At 40.2% G+C, this 24,630-nt stretch overlaps 1 protein-coding gene across 1 annotated transcript in view; it reads right to left on the bottom strand.

Moving 5' to 3' along the window:
- The window catches only part of CDK5RAP2 (CDK5 regulatory subunit associated protein 2), a 175,424-nt gene that overhangs the window by 134,816 nt on the left and 15,978 nt on the right, over nt 1-24,630 (bottom strand). Inside the window, exons 4-6 of the mRNA XM_045563942.1 lie at nt 10,046-10,156; nt 6,463-6,539; nt 380-503 (exon numbers count right to left, since the gene is read on the bottom strand). Coding sequence (XP_045419898.1) covers nt 380-503; nt 6,463-6,539; nt 10,046-10,156 — 312 coding nt within the window. The remainder of the gene's footprint in view (nt 1-379; nt 504-6,462; nt 6,540-10,045; nt 10,157-24,630) is intronic.

Raw genomic sequence — 24,630 nt, 5'->3', positions numbered from 1 at the left:
CCTCAGCTTCCACATCTTTAAAATTAAGTGACCATACCAGATAATAAGCAGAGTGGGATTGCAGAAAGAGCATGGGCTTTAAAATCATCAGTCACAGGTTTAAATCCAGGATTAAACTTGGACAAGTTCTTACTTCTCTCTGTACCTAAGTTGTCCTCATACAGGAATGAATACAACAATGGCCTGTTTGCAGGGTGGAAGGGTTAGAAATTATACGTGTAAAATGCCTCAAATGGGGCTAGAACCCCGGAGATGCTCAATAAGGGTGGCTGTTGTTTCTGCTGAAACTGACAGGTCAGGAAAAAGGAAGCCGAACTGTGCCCACCCCGTTATTAACCCACTGTAAGAAATACATTCCCCTCAGGAGTTCCAGACTTGCCTCTTCTAAAAGGGCTATCCTTTTCTTCAGGACGTCTTCCACCTGCTGCACCTTCCTCCGAGCATCTTCTTTCACCTGCTGAATTTCAGAGCCACCCCCTTCAGCTAAGCTCTCAACTGCTTTGCTGCAAAAAGAGGCAAAGGGGTAAAACAAGTTAAAGATGATAGTCTGATGGTAATGTCAACTGCCCCCAAGAGACAAGGGGTATTTGTTAGTCATTTCTCCCACAGACCTGTGCTGAGCTTTTTTTTAAACTTAATATCTATAATTCAAAAACACAGATAAGAAAAAAGTGAGTACCATCCATAGTCTTGTCACTCAGGATAACTAAGTCAACATTTTAGTAGATAGTCTTTCAGATATTTTCTACAAAAATAGAACCATTTAGTATGTATCAGTGAACTGATTTTATTACTTAATACACTATAAACATCATTTTGTGTCAATAAATAAAAATCTGTACCATCACTTTTAAAGGCTACATATTAATTCATGAGTGAAATGTATGAAAAGAACTATATTTGTATATACATATATGTATACTGTATGAATATACTATAATTTGGTAAATCAATTCGTTATTTTTAAAGCATTTAAATTGTTTCTGGTTTAACACATCTATCTAATACTTCATAAAGTTCTGAGAACAGTGCCTGATACAAAAAGTTTTCAATAAATGTTGCTGTTATTGTTTATTATAATAAACAATGTTATGATAAAAGCATCCTTGTATGTCTACTATCCAGTGATTTCCTGAGGACAGATTCATAGAAAGGGAATTGCTGGGTCAAAGGGTAAGCCACTCTTAAGATTTCTGAGAGCTGTTACAAAATTTCCCACCAGGAAGCTTCCAACAAAGTACATTTCCCCAGTGGTGCAGAGAAGGTGGAGAGCTGGTTTGACAAACCAACGTGCAAAGGAGTAGTATGCAACAAAAATACATCTGCAAGATTACGAGCTTGTATGCTTCATCTTCTGCCAACTGGAGGGGAAAGAATTTTAAATGCAGCACCATCAATATGAGCACAAACTACCACTCAGGGCATGAAGAGGGGAGATTATGCAAACAGACTACACTCCGTGTCATTCCAACACAACACGCAGAGTGCACACTGCTGTGGCACCACGGGTTATCTATCTCTCCACATGGCCAGCAGTGGTGGGGACAGCACACCACAACCGCTGACGCCAAAAGAAAAAGCGTCGGACATGAATCTGTAAGACTTATACTGTGAGCAGTCCTCATCAGATTTCTAAAATGATTGTGGGTTTCCAGAAGGCAGAATAATAAAGGAAATGGCTCCACCTAAAGCTGGTTTCTCAGAAAAACTGCAACAGAACAAATCTATTCACCACCAGCCTCCCATGCCCTAATTTAGGGATATATAAAATTTTTCCAACCAACAGCCATGTGATCAAACACTCACATGTACAGGCCATGTGAATTTTTTACTGAGAACAATGGAAAGTCAAGAGGGCCATACTTGTCCAAGTCTCAAATATGAGTCGCCTGCAAATAAAGACTTTATTCATATCTTTTTTCCTTTCGCCAATAAGGCTTCAGAAGGCCCCAGCGTCATGATATCACTTTAATGGAATTCAGTGTGAGCAACTGGAAAGAAAGAACATGGGCTCTGAAGCTGGACAGATCTGCTTCCAAATTTTTACTCTATTATATCCTCAGTGTGACTCTGGGTAAATTACCTAGCCTCAGTAAATTGCCTCTCACACCTCAGTTTCCTCATGTGAAAAAGGAGATGATTACCTCTTAGAATCGACGTGCTAACACATGTGGGGCCTCCTGCTCTCTGATCTGAGCGCTCTGCATGCTAGCCCGTGGCCTCGGAGGCCCATGCCGCGCTGGCCCCTACTGAGCCGCTGGGACAGGCTTCATGCTACCCCCTCTGCTGAGATCTCTGCTGGCCAGAACCAAGGTGGCCATTTCCACTTCCTGATTAATGCCATTAAATGTCTTCAGTCCCCAGTCCCTGGGCTCATTTCTGGATCAGTACTGTTTCGAATTCACAGTGACTCACAATCATTTCTATCACCCCTCAAGGGGCATTATATACGGCCAAAAGAATTCTAGACTAAAAGCCTCTTCTTCCTGAGCCCTGAATACAGGATTTTTCCAGTAACGAATTTCTGCTACCCACTCACAAATGTTATAGCCCTGGGGCTTTATAAAGCCTTCTCTATAAAATGGCTCACCTCCATTCCCCCTACCCTTAGCCCACTACCCACCAGAGTGCAAATATACCACCTCCCTCCCATAAGCCCAGATCTAACCTTTGTGTTTTATAGTCTGAATCATATACATTGTCAAGAGGCTGACTACAATTTTTAACAAGTACTGGTATTATTCAGTTTGTTTGTGTTTTAGTTATACCAATAAAATATATTCCCAATAATAAATGTTCCAACTTTTCATTTATCATCTTTGTATTTTACAGTTACTGTAGCAATAAAATTTATACTCAGCAGTATGGTGCAATTTTCCTATACTAATGGAATTATTATTTTTGTTTGTGTTTTAAAGCTATGGAGATAAAATTTATTCCGAAGAATATGACTGCTTTTGTTTTTAATGTCCCCTTATTATAACTGATAAATATAACAACGGAAAACCTGCAAACAAATATGTTTACTTCAAGGCAAGGCAGAGTGGGCTCTGAGCCAGCCCAGTTCCAGCTCTGTTACCAACTGGGGCAAGTTCCCCCACTCCCCTGAACCTCAGTTTTCTTGTCACTCAAACGGGAATACCAGCTGCCTCGCGTAACTGTTGTAGAGATCAAACACAACAAAGTTTGTCAAGTGCCAGGCACAGGGTTGGGAACTAAGTGGGATCCCAATAATTGTTAGTCCCTCCCTCCACCCTTTCTGTCCTTGTAGAATCCAGGCTAGCAGATAAGGCAGACAGCAAGACCTAGGAGAGGAAAGGTGGAGGGAAATTGGTCTAATCCAGCTTCCCACCCAATACAAGAAAGAATCTTCTCTAAATACCAGCCTCACTGCCCTTTTCAGCCCTCAACATTTACTCTTGATTCTTTCCATTCTAATTATAGTTCGGTAGGAAAAAGCAGGGGTTTTTCCTGGGCAAGTCCCATATCCTGCCCCTGCACCGAAAATCATAACACTGAAAAAGGGAGATGAGGGCATTATAGTAATAAAGATATTTTCCATCAACAGCTATCTGCCACAGACAAACTGCTGGGTGCTGGGTAGTCATGGGTAAAGGGAAAGGCACATTTAGCACTTATAGGGTAGATATTGTCATTGAACAGACATAGAGATACTGTGAATATACTACGTTTATACACGAAAATAAGAAAAGAATATGAAACCTAGCCCTAAACTAGAAGTCAGGGACGTGGGTTCTAATCCCAGCTGTGTCATCTCTGGCTAGGAGTCATGTCTCTCCCCTTCTCCAGGCCTAAATTCCCTCCTCCATAAAGTAAGAGTATTCCTTGAGATTTGCCTAGCTCCCAGGATAATGATGGGATATAAATGGATGTGAAAATGTTTTATAAACTGAAAAGTGCTACACGCATGGGAGTGTCACTATACATCAGAGAAGTCTGTTACAAGACTGACATGGGCCAGAGGAAGCCATGTGTGGTTCACCACTTGAGTTTCCAAAGGGCTAGGCCACAGAAAGCCATTTGGGCTGGGAGGAGACAAGAAGGGAAAGAGGTCTGCCAAGGCAATGTTAGAACAGCGAAAACAAGAACAATTATAGCATCCATGAACTGTGTTTGGGATAAAGAGTTGGAGGAGAAGAAGCTGGAGTGGTTAAGTCACTGTGAACATGCTTAAACACAGCGCATGACCTTAACCCCAGACAGGAGGCACCCCTGACATCTCCCCTCCCATCCTTCACCAAGGCCTGTGATTTTGCTTCCCAAACGTCTGACTCACCCACTCACCTGTCACTTCAACCACTGCACTAGCTTCCTGACTGGTCTCCCAGCTTCCGCTCGAGCTCCCTCCACGATTCATTTCCCACCCAGCAGCATCCAGAGTGACCTTTTCAACAACAGAACTCTGATTGTGTCACTTGCTCAAAACCCATGATTTTTTCCCATTTGATTTTAAGATAAAGACCAAAATCTCTCATGTTCTAGACTTCTCATGTTTCCTCAGACCTACACATTCCCTTTTCCTTGAATACTTTCTCTACCCATTCCCTGGGTTCATTCCCACTTGACCTTCAGATCTCATCTCAAATGCTACCTCCTCAGGGACACACTCCCTGCTGTGTTTCCATCTATATACATATTTATATATCTACTCCCACAGCTATAGACTCTCACAGCTCCCTTTACTTTCCTCATAGCTCTTGTCCCAGTTTGTATTTATTATTGCGAGTATTTCATCACCATTACCCCCAACAGAATGTAGCCTCACAGAACTGTCTGGACCACCACTGTGTCCCAGGAACCTAGTCCAGTGCAGCACACCACAGCAACTTCATCAATATTTTCTGAATAAATTAATAAAGCTGGTCAGACTACCAAGGGCCTTGAATGTAGGCTGGGCAGTTTGGGAAATACACACACACACACTTGTGCACAAGCCTCCAAAACACTCAACCCTGTATGCTGGTACTGAGGGGTACACACAAGCCTTTACAGACAGAGGTTTCCATGTGTGTAGGCTTAGCTACAAACAAGGCCTAGCCAAGACATGCATGCAGCAGGCAGGGTGTTGGGTGTAAAACAGATCAAATTCTATTACTGATCTTCAAGCTACATAAAGTAGATTTGCCTCCCTCCCCAGAAAATATGTGCTTCCAAAACAACAACAACAACTTGTTAACCTGGCTATATTTATTAATTCATTCACTCATTCAGAAAATACCATGTATGCAAGTTCAGTACAAGTCAGAGAAGAAGCCTGGGCCTGGGATCCTCTAACATGGTCAAAGCCAACAGCAGGCCAACCTCCAGCTGCTGGATCCTGTGGCAGTGAAAAAAATTACACTGGCCCGGCCCAGAGCAGTGCAGCTGTGCCCTGAGCCAAAGACTCCGTGCTCCTGGCCCACCACACCCAGCAAGGGCTCTACAGCCATGACAAATGAGGCGTTTCCACAAAAGCCTTCAGCCAGATCCTCAGTGGGGCAGCCTGAAGTCTTATTCCACTCTCACAGAGCAAACCTGAGCACACGCTGGTGTCCCCACTCCACCCGCAAATGCCCTCTATCACTGCACCCCGGTTCCACTCTATTTGTTCACCAGTCTCTGATGAGCTCTTGGAGTAAGGGAGTGTCTCTTTTCAGATCCTCAGTGTGTAGCACAGGTTATTACACAATAAATGGTTATGAATGAGTGAATAACAAATCAATTCACAGACTATATTCTCTGAACTGTGCTTATTGTTTAATAAATATTTCCATAAATGAATTAATTAATGAAAATACTAGTTTTCAAATGTTTTTTAAGCAGTAGAACCTCTTTCAAACAAAATATTACAAATGGCCCTAGTACATATAACAGATAAAAAAACAAAACAAACAAACAAAAAAAAGTTACTCTGGCTGAAGCCCTGTCCTCTGCACCCCCTGCCTCACCCGCCAGGACCCCTTCCAATCCTCTAGGCTTTCACACCAGTGAGAATGAGCTACTGAGATAATTAGAAATAGAGGTGGATCTCACAAATACAATGTGAGGAAGGAAGCCAGACACAGAGTATATACCATATAATTCCATTTATCTGAAGTTCAAAAACAGGCAGAACTAAGAAACAATGGAAACCACAGTCAGGACAGTGCTTACCTTTGGAAGAGAAAGGTAAGATCTGAGAGCACAAAGGGGGCTTCGAGGGGGCTGGTAATGTTCTGTTTTGTGATCTGCATGGTGGCTCTTCGGGTGTGTTTGTTTGTGAAAATTCATCATGCTGTACACTTAAGATCTATTCAAAGTAAGTAATTAAATAAAAACAAAAGCCTCCTTGGGGTCCTCAGTGCCTAGCTGGAGAAGACTGGTTTAGAGAAGTGTAAGGTTCCATTTTACTGACCAACCTAGTGCCTACCATCAGAAGCCCTGGGCAATCTGCAGGCTTTTGACAGGATGACAGGTACTCACGAGGCTTTGATGAGCAGCTGCTCTCTCTCCTGGAGCTCCCGCTTCAGACTTTCTACTTCCACCTTGAGCTCAATGTTCTTGAAGATGAGATTAAGAAAGAAAAGAAACAGTGTAAAAACAGGACCTATGAACATCAACAGTGGGGAAACCACTTCTAGCACGGGCTGACTATGCGATGCTTGTAATAGGCAGATGTTAGATTCAAAAACCTCATTAGCCTCAGGGCACAGGGAAAAGGGAATTATTAAACACTGGTGGTCTCAAAAGAAAGCCCCCGATTTCTCAAGACTTGGAACAATTATGTAAATGCTCCAAGCTTCTAACAGCCAGAGCATTCAAATATCAAGGCATAAATGTCATACAAGTGAGGCTGATTTAAAAATTGTTTGCCCTTCGCCAAGCAAATTTATAAGCAATTCTGCAGTTTGTTTTTACCATTCCAAGGCAATTACTTCTGGTTGTTTACAATCATGCATTTGGTGGCTGTAGCAGTGTACAGCTTTAACACATTAACTGCCATGTGAGTTGTATCTAACCCACACTAGTTTTGAGCCCGGGGCCTCATGAAGCATGTGTAACTCACAGATCTCTTCACCTTGGGAGCCATGAGAACTATTTTTCAAGCTGCATATAACTCACACACAGAAAACAGTAAAAAATAACAAAGTTTTCATTAAATTATAAAGGATCATTTTGTTTTCAAAGTTTTTATTCTACTTTCGCAACAAAACACAGTGGCCCCAAGGAAAAATTTTTTTTCTAGTGTGGCAATGTGTTAAAAACATAAAACGTGGATGGGTAAGTGGGAGGCCACATCATGGTCTGTCCCATTTCAAGATAAGATTTCAGGGTACTCAAAAAAAAGCCACAACCACATGGGGCAAACTGTCTATAAGGGACACCACAGTGTTCTCCAACCATCTTCCTCCTAACTGACTGGAACAAAGGGAATCACACACAGCCTTGGGCTGACAACTCACATGAGAATCCAAAGACAGAATCTTTGGCAAATGGAATGCAATGTGAGACAATGGAATGATGGCAGGCTTTTCAAACTTATCCACAAATGTATCCCAGACAGAATATTAGACGAATTCATGTAGTAGAGACAGGAGGTCTGGGTGCATAGTTTGCAGAGGATTGCTATAAATCCAAGATTTCTCAGAAATCTCTCTCCTGTTTTATTGTAATAACTCATTCAAACTCTACATTCTACTTCCTAACATGCATGTATTATTTTAAATAAAAATAACATTTCCAGTAAAATTTACCATCTCAGAGGACATACCTGCCAAACAGCCCTGGGGGAACGAGCACCCCAGATTGAAAAGTATGGCCAAAACAGAAAGGTCATGGGTGTGAGACCTGAAGGACATGGGTTCAAATCCTGCGTCTAGTCTTTACTGGGAAGAGACTATAGTAAGTCAGTGGATACTCACGTATTCACTCCTTCACTCCACTTAGCAAGCATCTGTGAATGGCCTAGCACTGACGCCATGGGGTAAACAAGACAGACACAGGCCCTGCCTTCACAGTGAGATGGAGCACAAGACTGCAAATGTGACCTTTCCAGGGGGCGAGAAACCAATGTTTCTCCTTTCCAATCCTTCAAGTGTCAAATGAAAACCATAAAGGCCCCATGACATGGGGGATTTGAGGACTAAGTGAGCTAGCAAATGTGAAAAGCCTAGGAGATAGGACTCAAAATAGGTTATTTTCTTCACTGTCAAACAAGAGGAACTAAAGAAGTCATCTATGAGGCAGAACTTTTTCTAAAACAAACTAATATTTGCATAAAGGACACAGGGGCAGTGCATAATGTCTTCAACTGTGATTCTGTGAAAAATGCACAAGCACTCTTCAAACAGAGGATTCCTTTTCCAGCTCTCAGAAGGGCAGAGCACTTTTATTTCTATGTATGAGCTGATATAACATATTCTAAGTCCTTCGCTTTCTGATGGACCACCTGGCACTCCAACTAATAAATGTACAGGAATGGATAGCTAACATGTCCATTAGACTATTTTTCTCAAGCCCAACTTCTCAAGTTACAAACTTACATACATGGTGATCATAATTTCCAAATCAAAAGTCAGGATACCTTCTAAGCATAAAATAGAAGATTACAAAGCTATAAAAAAGAATGCAGAAACTCTTAAACTACTATTAAGGAAAGATATCATTGAGTGAAAAATGTAAGGTGCAAAATAGAACATGTTTGCATTTATGTAAAAAGGGGATTTACACACACACACACACACACACACACACACACAAACACGTACTATGTATACATAAAATCCTTCTGTGTAAGGAATAAATAATATTGGTTAGATCTAGACCAGGAGACAAGGGTGGAAGAAAGTCTTTTCAGTGTATACATCTCCACTGTACTGGGCTATCGTAAGAATTACAGTAAGATGACAAATGTATAAATGTCCACATCAGTGCCTGACAGAGAATCAGCAGTTGACACATTTGGGCTTCCTATCTCCCCAGAAGTTCTGAGACACATGACCACCACACTTTTTAATACATATAAAATGCTTTAGAATATCAGTTTTCCTTTAAAATTTTGATTGCATCATCACCCTCTTCCAGAAAAGGGGACATCCTCCTTGTCTTTCTACCTCCACAGAGAAGGAAAAAACTGTCTTAAGGGACAAAGGAGCTTTTCAGTTCTTGAGAAGGCTCACAAGTACAGTACAGTCCCTCTTCTAGACAAGTCAATTTAAGTTCAACTGCTGAAACTAAAGAATTCTTTTTCCTCCTTCAAAAGTTTCCACTGGTACAAACTTCAGAGGGGAAAAGATGGAATAATTCCCAGGCCAAGGGCTAATCTGCTAGAAAAAGCCAAGAAATGGGCACTGCAATATTGTTTGTACTCATGTCTTTTCAAGAAAGCCAAGTTCTTTTTTCAACTTTCAGAACCAAGGTTTGTTTTCAGACTAAGACCTCTAGGTCAAGACTTCAAATGGGAATAGACTTTTTTTCTGACAGTTATAAGCAAGCACACAGGCATACAGAAGAGTCATATCACAGAAAACCTGGCAATCCTAACTTCAGGCTGCCAAAGGAAGCCTCAGTAAGACAACGATGATAGTTGTCACGCACTGACTATGTGCAGGAGCTTTTCATCTGTCATCTCATTTTAATCCACACAGATAACCTCATGACAGAGGGATTACCACTTAACTCTGGACGCAAGCCCAGAGAGCTGAAGTGACTTGTCTAAAGTTATGCAGGTTAGTTGGTAATAGAATTCAATTCCAAAGCCATTGCACCATTCCACCACCTGTTTCTAAATAATAAATAATTATAAAAGGTCAATTTAGATAAAGATAGTGAATCGAATGATGACTTTAAAAAGAGAGTGAAAGACTTCTTTAAAATTAATCATGCACCTTTTTGCTTAATATTAAAGTCATCCTAGTATCGTTATGCTCTCCATAATCAACTCAAATTAAATGAAACCAGCTCTACCTATGCTTGCTAACTCTGAGAATACATAATAATCAAATTTCTGCTTGGACTGACTATGAGAAAAGACACCAGGGGCAGCAGTGAGAAGTGGGCCACTCACAGTTTTGTAGATGTGTTCAGTAGGGCCATCAAATTCCTGTTGCATTCTTTCCTCAAGGAAATAGATGCGGAGCTTTAGGTTAAAGTTTTCCTTCTTCAATTCAGTAATTTGCTGAAAAATATCACAGAAGGGTTACCTAAAGCCAACAAAACATAAAGGGTCTTACAGATGCTACCTACATTAATCCCCATAGATTACAAGGGTACAAAATGGATCCAAATGTTAAACACTAAAGAAAGCTTATCTTTGCTATACCAACCCAGAAGAATTAAGTGGTTCCCACTAGTCAAATTTAGGACAATTTGAGCATCAAAATAAATAATAACAGGAATGAATAATAACTGAATAAAGGAAGAATTCATGACTCCACACTAATAAGCAAATAAGAAAGAAAGGAAAAGGGGAATGTCTTCTTTATAAAAGAAATCCAGTTAATAAATGCAGAAGAATAACAGGAACAGAAAATCACCACTGTACAACTTTTATAGTAGTAAATGATTCAGGTAAGAATCATCAACACTGAAAGCATTAGATGAAAGATCACTGCAGTCTCAAGATGTCACCCCACAGATGGCCCTTTACAATTTAGAAACCTTGAAAACATACCTTAATCAAGAAAATACATCTATTATCACCACTGATGGGACAAATGACATCATGTTCCTCCTGAAATAAATCAATGAGAGCAAACAATTCCATCTAAAGTGCTTGTGTCTACAACCTTTAACCTGCATCTAAACAAGAGGAGTCGATCAGATAAAGCTACATCAAAGGATGGTCTACAAAACAACAGGACTGAACTCTTCAAAAATCTTAATGACAATCTTAAGGTGAAAATGCTTGGGGAACTCTTCTAAGCAAATGGAGGTTGAACAGGCATGACTATGTGCAATGGAATCTCAAATTTTTTAAAAAACACAGCAATAGGATGATAACTGGGGAAATTGGAATAACAACTTTATATTAATATAAGGTACCAGTATTATGATTCTGTAGGAGAATGTCCTAAGAAAGAGACACACGCTCAAGTACTAAGGTGCTGTGTCATGACGGCTGCAACTCATTAGAGAGGGGGGAAGGAGGAAAAAAAGAGATAAAGCAAATGTAGAAAACATTAATTGGCAGATCTCAATGAAGTATATATGGCTGTTTGCTGTGCTATTTCACAACTTTTCCATAGGCTTGAAACTTGTCAAAACAAAAAGTTGGGTGAGGGGAAAGGAACATATTAAGAAAACTTATATTTACTGAGACCCTACTAAGTAAACAAGCACTGGGCTAGATAATTTATATACAATATCTCAACGCTTAAAACACCACCACAAAAGTATTACTTGCACTATCCATATGATCAAAGAGCACACTACTAGTTGCAAGACTGGGATTCCTCTCCCCTTCTGTCTGACTCCAGTGACTGAGATCTGTTGATTAAACTTCACTGCCTATACGAAAACTCCTGATTTTTGGTTTGGTTCATCCAGCAAGCTTTTCTGAGCAGGCTAACCTAACTCCAAAAACAGACATTAGCCTAACTGTGAAAGCAATTTCCTATTATGTTTATATCACCATGTTTAAATAACTAAATATTTTTCAAAATTCTACCCAAATCCCCCAAGTTCTCCCTCTCTGCTTCATATATCTTTGAGTATTTGCCTCGTAGGAAAAAAAAAGATTGCTCTCCTTAACACTGTTATAAAGAGAATGATAGAAGTACAGGCTGGGAAAGAACTTATCAGTCTAGGATGATGGTTACCTTTGGGGAAGAAAAGTGGGTAGTGATTGGGAAGAGCCACAAAGGAGACTTCCTGGGTGCTGAAAATATTCCATTTCTTGTCTCTGGTGATAGTTATAGGGGTATGCTCTTTTTTTGATAATTCACTGAACTACTGACGTATGATTTGTGCATGTTCCTATATGTATGTTATACTTTATTTTAAAAAGTTTTTAAGGTTAAATAGTCTAAGGTTAATTTGAATTATTAAAAGTCAATCAGTCCATGGTTAAGTAAATTAAGTATGTCTACTCAATAGAATATTATGGAGTCATAAAAAAGAATGGAAGACTACTTTGTATACTCATAGGAGATTATCTCCAAGATACACTGTGAAATAAGAACACTATAGGCTGGGCACTGTGGCTCACACCTGTAATCCTAGCACTCTGGGAGGCCGAGGCGGGTGGATCACTCAAGGTCAGGAGTTCGAGACCAGCCTCAGCAGGAGCGGGACCCTGTCTCTACTGAAAACAGAAAGAAATTATCTGGCCAACTAAAAATATATGTAGAAAAAATTAGCTGGGCATGGTGGCACATGTCTGTAGTCCCAGCTACTCAGGAGGCTGAGGCAGAAGGATTGCTTGAGCCCAGGAGTTTGAGGTTGCTGTGAGCTAGGCTGACACCACAGCACTCACTCTAGCCCGGGCAGCAAAGCGAGACTCTGTCTCAAAAAAAAAAAAAAAAAAGAACACTATAGTATAGATATAGAACATTATATATGGCAGGTTACCATTTTTTTAAAAAGGCAGGGATATAAATAAATGCTTATTTGTTTGATATGATGGTATGTATCTGGAAGTGCACTGTATATCCTTTTTGCCTTTTGAATTTTGTAGCATATAAATTTCCTAATAAAAAGTAAAAGAAATTTAAATAATGGACAAACGCATCCTTTTTTGAGACTCTCTGAATTGTGTAGAGTGCTGATGATATTTTACTAAACCCAGTGTGTCTGCCCACACTATAATTCCTGCATCTGTTGTTCCCTTTCCATTCTCAAAATCACTACTCAAGCTTGGCTCTCAATGGTAAAGCAGAAAGACCAGGCTTTGGAGACAATATTAAGTTTAATCTGAACTCTCTCTCACGGTGCAACCCTAGACATGCTTCCTCTCTGAGCCTCAGTTTCTAACACAGGGATAATAAAATCAATCTCACAGGTTTTTGTGAGAAGAAAATAAATGGATTTGACTATTTCAAAATGTAAAACTTTAAAGTCACATTACTAAGACGTCTGCAACATGTAAAACCATGTACCAAGACATAAGACAATAGTCTTAAAATGAATGGAAAGACAGAAAGTCTTAGCAGAGAAACAGAAAGTATAAAAAAAGCACCAAATAAAAATTTTAAAACTGAAAAATATGATAATCAAATAACAAGTCAACTAGATGGACTCAAAAAATGGGGATGACAGAGGAAAGAGTCAGTGAACTTAAAGAGAGAACCACAAAAATTATCTAATATGGAAAAAGAGGGTGGAAAAAGCTTGAAAAAAATTAACATAGCTTTAGGGACCGCTGAGATAATACCAAAAGGTCTAACATTCATCAGAGTCCCTGAAAACTAGAAGAAAGAATGTGGTATGGAAAAAAATATTTGAATCAATAATAATTGAAAACTTTCTAATTTTGGAAAAAGACTCAAGAAGCTTACCAAACACCAAATAGGATAAGCTCAAGGAAACTCACACCCAGAGACTGATGAACACTTAAAAGCTAAAAAAAACTCAAAAGCAGCCTGAGAAAAATGAAACATTACATATGAGGGAATGAACAATGATTCAAATGACAGCAGATTTCTTAATCAAAACTACAGAGGCAGCTGGGTGCAGTGGTTCATGCCTGTAACAGTGGTTCATGCCTGTAATCCTAGCACTCTCGGAGGCTGAGGTGGGAGGACGGCTTGAGCTCATGAGTTTTAGCCCAGCCAGAGCAAGAGTGAGACCCCATCTCTACTAAAAATAGAAAAAATTAGCCAGGTGTGGTGGCACACGCCCATAGTCTCAGCTACTTGGAAGGCTGAAGCAGGAAGATCACTGGAGCCCAGGAGTCTGAGGCTGCGGCGAGCTACAATGATGCCACGGCATTCTAGCCAGGGCGACAGAGCAAGACCCTGTCTAAAAAAAAAAAAAAAGACTACCCCTCTAACATGGGAAATAAGGAAGGATATCTGCACTCACAATTCCTATTTAACATTGTATTCAAAGTCCTGGACAGTGCAATAAGGCAAGAAAAATAATAATAAAAGGCATTCACACAAGAAAGGAAGAAATAAAACCCGAGGAATTTACAAAAAGTTCCTAATACTCATGTGTAAGTTTAGCAAGATCAACACAAAAATATCAATCATATTTCAAAATACTAGCAGTGAACAACTGGAAACTGAAATATTTTCAAATACCATTTACAACAGCCCCAAAAATGAAATTTTCAAGTATAAATCTAATAAAACATGCACTGTATGCTTAAAACTACTAATGCCAATGAAATTAAGAAGTTCTAAACAAGAGACTTACCAAACTCCTGGACTGAAAGACTCAAAATAATAAAGATGTCAATTCTCTAGAGTCATATTTTGGGGTGAAATTTCCTGAGCTCCTTCATATTTAACAAAAATCCCAGCAGAATGTTTTGTGAATATAGACAAGCTGATTATAAAATTTATTTGGAATGGTAAAGGAACTAGATGAGTCAAAATAATTTTGATAAAGGAAGAATCCAATGAACAGAATACAGAAATAGACCCATACAAGTATGGCCAACTGATTTTTGACATAAGTCCAAAGACAATTCAATGGAGAAAGGACAGTCTTCATTTTTCATAAATAGTGGATTAGAACAATTGAATGTCCACATACAAAAAATTAACCTCAACCTAAACCTCAAACTTTAAAAAGTTTACTAAAATTAGATCATAGATCTAAATTTTAAATGTAAAACTATGTAACTTTTAGAAAAACACATATTAAAAAAAAGAAAAACATATGAGAAAACCTTTGGGATCTAGAGCTAAGCAAAGAGTTCTTAAGACATAATACCAAAGCCATGATCTATAAAAGAAAAAAAAAATCAATAAATTGGACTTCATCAAAATTTAAAATTTGCTCTGAAAAACATGGTGTTTAGAGAATGAAAGACAAACCAAACACTGGCAGAAAATATCTGTAAATTACATATCTGACCTAGGCGTTGTATCCAGAATACAAAAGTAACTTTCAAAATTTAATTTTAGGAGAATCCAATTTTTCTTTTTTTTTTATTGCATTCTTTTGCCTTTCAAAATAAAATTTATGGGTAAAAGTGTTTTCTGTTACATGGATGCACTGTTTCATGCTGAAGGCAGGGTTTTCAGTGTACCCACCACCAGAATTGTGTACCTTGTGCCCAATAGGTAGATTTTTATCCCTCGTCCACCTCCCATCCTCCCCCCTTCTTAGAAACCAATTTTTCTAAAAAAAAAAAAAAAGGCAAAGAATTCAAACAGAAACTCATGGATTGAAAGACTCAATAAAGATGTCAATTCTCTGGAGTCATATTTTGTGACAGCAACATCACATAAGACATACAGATAGATAGATGGCAAATAAGCACAAGAAAAGATCTTCAACGTCTTTAGCCATTAGAGAAATACAAATTAAAACTACAATGACGTAGCACTACACTCCTATTCGAATGGCTAGATTTTTCTCTAAAAATTAACAATACCAAATGCTGATGAGGATATGGAGCACGTAGAATTCTCATACTCTGTTAATGAAAATGCAAAATGGCACACTCTAGACAGTAGTTTAGCAGTTTCTTGCAAAAAGCCTATACTCAACATATGACTCAACAATTCCACTCCTAGGTATTTATCCTAGAGAAATGAAAATCTATGTTCACACAAAAACCTGTACACAAATGTTTATTACAGCTTTATTAATAATCACCAAAGCCTGGAAAGAACCCAAAAGTCCTTCAAAGGGTAAATGGATAAACAGAGTAACACCTAGGATGCAATAGCGCTCAGCAACTGCTATCCACACAACACGAATGAATTTTAAGGACATTATGCTGAGGAAAAGCCAGTCTCAAAAGATTACATACTGTATGATTCCATTTATATGACATTCTGGGAAAAGCAAAATTATAGGGATGGAAAACAGAGTAGTAATTGCCAGAGGTTTGGGGTTAAGAGAAGATTTGACCACAAAGAGGCAACATAAGGGAATTTTGTGGTGTTACGGAACTGTTCTATATTCTGATTATAGTGATGGTTACATGAGCCTAGAACTATACACACACTAAAAAAACTATTATATAACCACATACATATCTTGATTAAAATAGTCATTACAAGAGAGTATACATTTGTCAACATTCATGCAACAATTGAAATTGGTGGATTTTATTTTATGTAAAATATATCTCAATAAAGTTGATTTTAAAAATAACTAAAATGGGCCAGGCACAGTGGCTCATATCTGTAATCCTAGCACTCTGAGAGGCCGACGTGGGAGGATCGCTTGAGGTCAGGAGTTTGAGACCAGCCTGAGCAAGAGTGAAACCCCGTCTCTACTAAAAATAAAAAAGTTAGCTGGCTTTCATGGCGTGTGCCTATAGTTTCAAATACTTGGGAGGCTAGGCAGGTGGCTCACTAGAGCCCAGGTGTTTGAGGTTGCAGTGAGCAACAATGATGCCACTACACTCTACCCAGGGCAACAGAGCAAGACTTCATCTCAAAAAAAAAAAAATAACAATAATTAACTAAAATGAAATATAGCAAAATATGAATAGCTATACTCGGATGCTAGTACATTCCTACACATATACATTCATTGGGTATTTTTTCAGCATTTTTAAAAATAATTTTTAATAGCATATAGTATTCTTTTTATTTCAATGGATTAAAGGGTTACAAGTGTTTTTTGCTACACGGATGAATTGTATAATGCTGAAGTAAGGGTTTTCTGTACCTGTCACCAGAATAGTGTACACTGTACCCAGTAGGTAGATTTTCATCCCTCACCTCCTTCCCACCCTCTCCCCTTCTTAGTTTTCAATATCCATTACACGATCTTTTAATAAATGTAGCTTTATGACTGGATAAAAGGAAATAATAAGCATATTCTACATTAAGTACATTTTCAAACTGTCTACCCTTGGCCCTGTTGTTAACACTTAAGTTTTCAATTTCGTGGCTAACAAGAACAGCACAAGAAACAACTGGTAGGTTCGTTAAAGCCTCTTTTTAAATGTTTTAAGGAAACAGCACATAAAACATTCATTCAAACAAAAAAGTCTACCCACCAGATGCTTCCTATAAAGAGAAACCTTATTCTATTACTCAGCTACCAATAAAATATTTATAGAGGTTGCTTAGAATGCCCACATTGCACACAATGTTAAAATTCTTAGTAAACACTTGAAAGAATATTTATCCTATTTATAGGTAAAGAAATTTGTTTAAAAATGTGAGGAAGGCAAATATGCCTTTAGAAGGTCATGGCAAACGCCAGACGGGCCCAAATAAATAAAACAAAATACAAGCACCACCTTTCCACAATGGCCAGTCCAGTTCTCTGCTTATTATCACTTCCCTCAGAAAGTTTTCTGTGAGTGTCCCCACCAGGCTGGACTGGGGACTCTTCTGAATGTTTGCACACACTACTTTCTGTATCACAGCGATGGTGGCTCTGCCCTATACCAGGTGGCTGCCTGCCTTTCTACCCACGCCATCACTAGGAGAGGGGAACCATACCTAACCTGTGCATTCTAGTCTGAAACACAAGAGACAGTTTTTATTAATACTCCATAGCTAACGGTTGGCTGGATAGATGAACAGATATATTTAAGAATTTCTTGAAGGCAGTGAGATGTAACAAGAGCCCCACAGGCTTCAGAGTCAGACAGATCTGGTACACATCACTCCTCTGCTTAAAGCCTCCATTGTTTTTTTTTTTTCCATCACTCCCAGACTAAAACTCCCTGCCACGGCCACAAAGTGCCGTATGACCTGGCTCCTGCCCGCCTCTCCAGCCCCATCAGGTATCATTTTCTCCCCTGTCCACGATGTTCCAGCCTCACTGGCCTCCCTTCTGATCCTCAAATAAGCCAAGCCCTTGTCTGCCTGCAAAGCTCTTCCTGCAGCACTTGCCAGGGTGGCTCCCTCTCATCCCTTCCTTCTCGGCTCAAATGTCACCACCTCAGAGAGGCCCTTCCTCACTCCCAGATCTAATGGGGGCCCATCTCTACCACCCCCAACCAAGTCACTCTCTAACACACAGCTCTTATTTTCTTGCTAAAATTTTTCATAATCTTCATCCTATCTATTCACATGTTTACTATTTATTATCATGTTTATTATATGAAAACAATTCACTTAATCTTTCCTGGCTGTTTCCTCCCAAGTTTTAGCACGCAATATCTAGAACACGGCAGATGCTCAACCAACATTTATTAAATGAATGAATAAATAAATGAATAAATACAGTTCAGACTACCATACTAGCTGTATGATCTTATTTTACTTTTTCTGTGTGCCTCAGCTCTTTTATTTATAAAAATGGGATTATAATAATACCTATGTCATAGAGCTACTATAAGGATTAAAAGAAATTAATTAGAATGTTTAGTATAGTGTATAGTATATCATAAAAATGTAAAACATATTGATGTTTTTCTCATGTGTACTTTTCCTTTTATGAGAAACAAAAAAAATTGAGGTGGAAGAACATAAAATAGCTTATAATACAGAAGGAATAAATACCTCAAAATGTAAAACCCACCAAATATAACTTAGAAACTTAATGCCCAGAAGTAAGCTAATGCAAGGGCTGTATTTGTCACATTCCAGCCCTTGGAACTCAAGTGTCATTACAGAACTGCAGCCATCTCAAATGGGAAACATCCCAACATGATTACGAGGTGGTGCTTTCTGAAACTGGACAGGGGCCCCAGCTCAGCAGCAGGAAAGATTTTGTAGGAGCTGCTAGTCAGGTTCTGGCTTCCTCCTCCCCCAACTCCCTGTTAAAAGCCTTGCTTAGCCTAAAGTTCCATCTAAAAGAGAAGAAAAACAAAAACCAACAACATAAAAAATAAGGGCAACTCCAACCAGCCCCATCTCATCTGAAATCTAAGCAAGGTGCCTAACTCTGGCTACCAGTTTCAAGGACTCGCGAGAGCCTGGCCTCCAGAGATGAAGCTCCCCCTACAAGATCATCTTTCTACCAAGGCAGCAAGGGCTAAGAACAAGGGCTCTGGGGTCAGCAGAAACAGACTGAATTCTCAGTGCTGCTACTTGTGAGTTGTGTGACCTTGGGGAAATTATTTAACATCTTTGAGCCACTGCTGGCTCATCTCTAAAATAAGGATAAAATCAATTACCTCACACGGGTGTTGGGACAACTAAATGAGCTAAAGCACCTGGCAGAGCGTGGCACTTAGCAAGCAGTAAACACAGACAGCTTTAGAAAGGAATCCATTTCTCACTCAAGCCCTCAATAAGCAGATCTTTGGGCCACCATCAATTTTTTATCCTCTTTGAAAGGACAAAAACTGTTAGACCTCACCTAAACACAACAAAGATCACGATTTCTTGCTGCCCAAAGTTCATCTCTAGTAAACATGTAAGATAATTCTGCCAACAGCAGCTAAGTGAATAAATAATAAAATGAGCTAAGTAATAAAATGAGCTAAGTAATAAAATGAGGAGGACACTTCGGAATTCGTTTCTGATGCCAACACTCTCCCTGGTGTCTTCCAGTCATCAAGAAAACTGTTACTAGGCAAGTATCTATTTATTAACAAACAATACTAGAGCAGTAACAGAATTTTAAAACTGAACCCCAAACAACACTTGGAATATGACTACTAATGACATCAGCTCTTCATATTTCCTTCAGTCTTTGCTCATGAATATGTTTTTTGTAGAATTATAACATAAGTAAATTTGTATATTCCACTGCTTTTGCTTAATATATCAAGTATTTTCCATGTTGTTGTGGAATTACACATAATTATCGGTTTAAATGACTGCACACAATTCCACTGAATTGATTCAAAGTCAATCATTTAACCATTTCTCTACTGTGCTTTTAGGGATTTGGTGTGCTTTAGTGGGAAGTATACAGACAAGCTTTACAATCAGGAAGACCAGGTTTGAATTTTGTCATCTTTTAGTTTCTCAATCACACCAAGCTCAATGGCAAGTCATTTAATCTCTCCAACCTCAGCATCCTCATCCGTGAAATACAATCAACACAAGCTTGTTGCAAGAAGTCAAAGAGATAAAAGATAACAAATATAAAATAGAATTTTCCTTCTTTCCAATTTTTCACAATTATACACGATGTGGCAACAAACACCTCTGTGAACACAGCTTTTGCCTTTTCTACTGGGTGGTTTCCTTAGGTTAAATTTCCCCAAAATGGATTACTGGGCTCAAGAGTAATTTTATTTTTAATGACTATCAAAATCTTTCCAAATGGCCTTCAAAAAGATTGTAAAAATTTACAGTGCCCAGCCCACCATCTGGCCAGGTTTTTGGAGGGCATGGCCAGGACGTGCAGAGGTACGGGAACTCAGAACGTTCAATCCAGTAGACTGGCCTGCTGCACAGATGAATCCTGTACCTAACACATCCCCACCAGCCATAAGCCCAACTTGACTCCACATGCTCAACTCTGCAAAAGGCCCTTGGTGCCGTCAGGCCATATGTTGTGCAGAGAGCTACACAGAGAGTGGCTGTGACACTCACTGCCAGCTACAGACATGGTCCTCAACTACTTCCACTGAGCTGCACCCCACCCGGTTCTTGCTCTCCTGCCTCGTTCTAAGCTCACCCTTGTCCCCCCATCTTAGCCTCACCCTCCCCTCACCACCGCTTGCTCTCCTGAGACTCTGGCCCTGCACGCCCCCACCCACATCATGATTGGTCTCCCTCTTGGTACGCTGCCGTCTCCAGCCACTTTATTAACAAAAACCACAGCAGCTGCCCTGTTCACTGTGCTGTCCCATTTGCCTGGTAGACCTGGCACTGTCCTAGCATGTTATTTAATCCCCACAAGCCCATGAGATAAATATTATTTTTCCCATTTTACAGACAAAGCAATCAAAACTTAGAGGGTTAGTATCTCACACAAGGTTACACATTCATTCAAGCAACAAATATTTATTAAGTGCCTACCATCTTATTAGGCTCAGAGTTGAGCACTACAACAGAGAAGACACATGTTAAGCAGGTACAAAAATAAAGACATAATCTCAGTCCTAAGATTAATGGCAGGAAAGACAAGGTGCTGAGCACTTGGTAGAAGAAAATAATGAATTTGGGAAGGGAGCTGGGGACAGCCTCTCCAGCAAGGTCACGTTAAAGCTGAGGCATAAAGGTCCAGGGGCCTGCCATTCAACGAAAGGGAGAAAGGGTGTCCAGCCAGAGGACAAAGCATGCAAGAACGCCCTGACACAAGGACAAGCTGGGTGTGGCTGAGGAAGAACAGCCTGTATGGCCAGAGTGCAGCATACAAGAAGACAGGAGAACATGCTGGGGCTGCAGAGACAGGGAGCTACTGAGCACACAGGGCAGGATCTCATGGGCCATGGCAAGGTTAGGATTTTACTCCAAGGTCAAAGGAACCTCACAAAAGGATCAGCAGAAACTGAACATTGCTGGGGCACAACCCAAGGGCAGTGGCTGTAGTAGACAGAATCTTCAGATTAGAGCAGATACAGCATTTATTGAGTACCCACTATGCACCAGGCAGGACAGGTGCTTTCCACACCATAGCTCATAAAATCCTCATAACAACACTGAATGAAAGACAGTATTAGCCCCACTTTACATATGAGGTTCTGGAAGCAAACTATTCAAGGCTACAGGTCAGTAGGTGGCAGAGACAGACCTAAAACCCAGTCTTTGTCATTCTAGAGCCCATGTCATATCCACACACCATGGTGCTTTTGAAAGCTTAGGGGCCATACAATTGGGGCAGGGCCAGAGAGTGAGAGAGCTATGCTCTGGTAATGGGTTAACTCACAATATAGATATTACAGAGCAAATTTAAAGATGCAAATCTCCTAGCAAAACTACACATAAAACACTCAAACTTGACCAACTGCCTCAGCTGAGACCATGAATTTTCAACAAATAGAAATAAAGGCCTCAGTACAAGAAGGCCAGTATCTCAGGGCAGGTGGGTATGAGACAGGAGCGGCAAAGGATAGGGATGAAGAGAGACCTGGGTGTGGCCAGCATACAGGTAACTGGTTCAGCCACACCTGACTAAGTGTTTTCCCAATTCCTTAGAAAGAAAGGCACTAGAAATAACAAATCCCACTCCATAATATGTATTGTTTGCTGCATATACGTTATAGTTAAAACCTCTGCCATCCAGAAAGCCTGTTTCTAGGAATTTACCCTAAAAAAATCACATAACTATAAAAGATATGCCCAAAGATAGTCATCACAGCTTTGTAAAAGTAAGAAATTAGAAACAACTTGAAATGTCCCATTGTAAGAGATTATGAGAATTGTGGCTCAATTTATCCCTTTTAATTATGAAATATTACACAGCCATTAAATAATGCCATCCATCAGTATTAACGGAGATAGAAAGCTACCATGTCATTCCCTGTTGAAAGCCAGAGTTAAACTCTTCCACACATTGATGAAGATTACTACCTGGACTGGATATGCTGTGCCAGATTCTGAGTCTTGCCCACTGAAGGAGCTCAGGGAACTTCACCCCAAAGTATGACCCTTGGGTATAAAGAGTATTTTGAATTAAAGGCCCTTAGAGATCAACAGGCTGCAAGGGGCTTTCCCTCTACCTGCGTAAAACCGGAGGGACCCATCAAAAAGAACAATTGCCTTTCCTTCCCCTCCAAGTTATCTCAATATATTGCAGGAAAAAGATCAAGAACGCAACCAGATCTGGCCCAACCCATTTCAAAGATAATACTGGTCTCTCGGTTAATTTAATTTCCAAAGAGAATCATTCACAAATTAATCTATTTTCTCCCATCCATTCATTCTCCCAAATATCTATTCATCCTCCCTAGTAACCATTTATTGCCCCTAAACAGAATTACCTACATTCCTCATCTCCTCCTCCCTCTAAAATGAGGGTATATAAACTTCTATACCCCACTGAGATATTGGGTAATCATTCTGTGATTCTCTCCATGCCCAGGGTAAATAAATCTTTTTCTCTTATTAATCTGCCTTATTGTGAGTTCATCTTTCAGTGAACCTTCCAGGGTGAAAGGGAAGTTTCCCCTGACCCCCACACCACTCATCCAAAAAAATTTTTTAAAGGGAGAGAGAGAGATTGTAGTGTCTAGAACAGGTCCCAGCAGGTAAGCACTGGCCTTCACAAACCCTGCCTCAGCCAGGCCTCCTCCATCCGTCTGTCTGGGAAGGCCCCTACTACACTGCCATCTAGAAAGGACCAGTAAGTCAGGCTCCCACTGAAGACCAAATTGATTTATCACCTTACTACCATAAGCCTACCATAGGGGTGATTATGCCCTCAGCTAACGAGGATATTAGACAATGGATTACCAGTTTAAAGAAGGCATGTGGTTTACATTTCCGAGTGAGTATTTGCACAAAATAGTTGAATGTAGTAGAAAGGTCTTCTTGTGCCAGAAGACCTGGGTTCAAAGCCTGAGTAAGTCCCTATCCCTCTAAGGGCTTCAGAGTCCCCATGTGTCAAATGGAGGGACTGGATGAGATGATTCCTGGAGCTCCTCCAGCTCTGAAATTCTGACCCTCTTCCACACACCTCTTTACTCCATGTCCTTAGCTCCGGCATTCCTCCCTCCAGGCCCACAACACCACAGGAGCCTTTTAACTCACCCCCTTGCCACCAGCCTTGCTCCCCTCCAAACTCTTCGCCTCAGTCACCAGCCCGGGTAAATCTTTTGAAAGCACAATTCTGGTCATTTCCCTCCCTAAACTAAAACCTATCACTGGTTCCCTTTCATTTTCAGGACAAAATTAAAACAAAGCAGTGTAACATTCAAGTACCTGCAGGATCTGACCCCTACCTGCTTCCATGGCCTCACTTCTCTCAGCCCCCCTCATACAGCCTCCTTCTAGCCAAAGGGAGCTTACAGTTCCCTGAATTCATCATGCCCTGTCATGCCTCTCTGTACATTCGTACATTGAGTCCTTGTACCTGGATGTTTTCCCAGCCCTCTCCACTTGGCCAATCCCTATTTGTCCCTGATGACCCAACTCAGGCAACACCTCCTCCAGGGAGGCTTCCCTGAATCCCCCAGTCGGTTCAGAGCCCCTCTTCTGTGGCTCCACAGCACCCTGTGCTTACCTCTACCACTGCAGTTTTCCTATCCATCTTCCCAACTAGAGTCTGAGCCTCCTGACAGGAAGACTTACCTTGTCTTAATCCACTGCAAATTCTCAATACCCTGGCAGAGAGCCTGGCACAAGGGCATATATTTGAAAACGTTTATTGAACGGATGAACTCCAAGCAAAACCAGAAGGGGGCATATGTCTTGCTAGACCCTGGCTAAATACACCTGCTGATGGTTAGATGTCATCTGAGACTAGAATAAGAGGAATCATGAGTTTCCTCATTAAATCAAAAGTATTCCGGCCCTTTCCTTAATATGCATGCTGACTCTAAAATTAGTTTCGATGCCAAGAGCATTTCCTGTAAGCATCCCACAGAAGGTTCAGACTACCACTACACAGAGATCATGCATTTAGTAGCTCAGGCCAAATGAAAAATTTCAGTGACTTATAAAGACCTGAGAGGGAGACACTGAGAACAGTCTGGCCATTTCAATTTCAGCTGCAGAATTT

This window comes from Lemur catta, chromosome 10, assembly GCF_020740605.2.
Source record: "Lemur catta isolate mLemCat1 chromosome 10, mLemCat1.pri, whole genome shotgun sequence".
In the NCBI taxonomy this organism is placed as follows: Eukaryota; Metazoa; Chordata; class Mammalia; order Primates; family Lemuridae; genus Lemur; species Lemur catta.
Note: the sequence above shows the minus strand (reverse complement) of the source record. Positions and strands in the feature narration are given on the sequence as shown.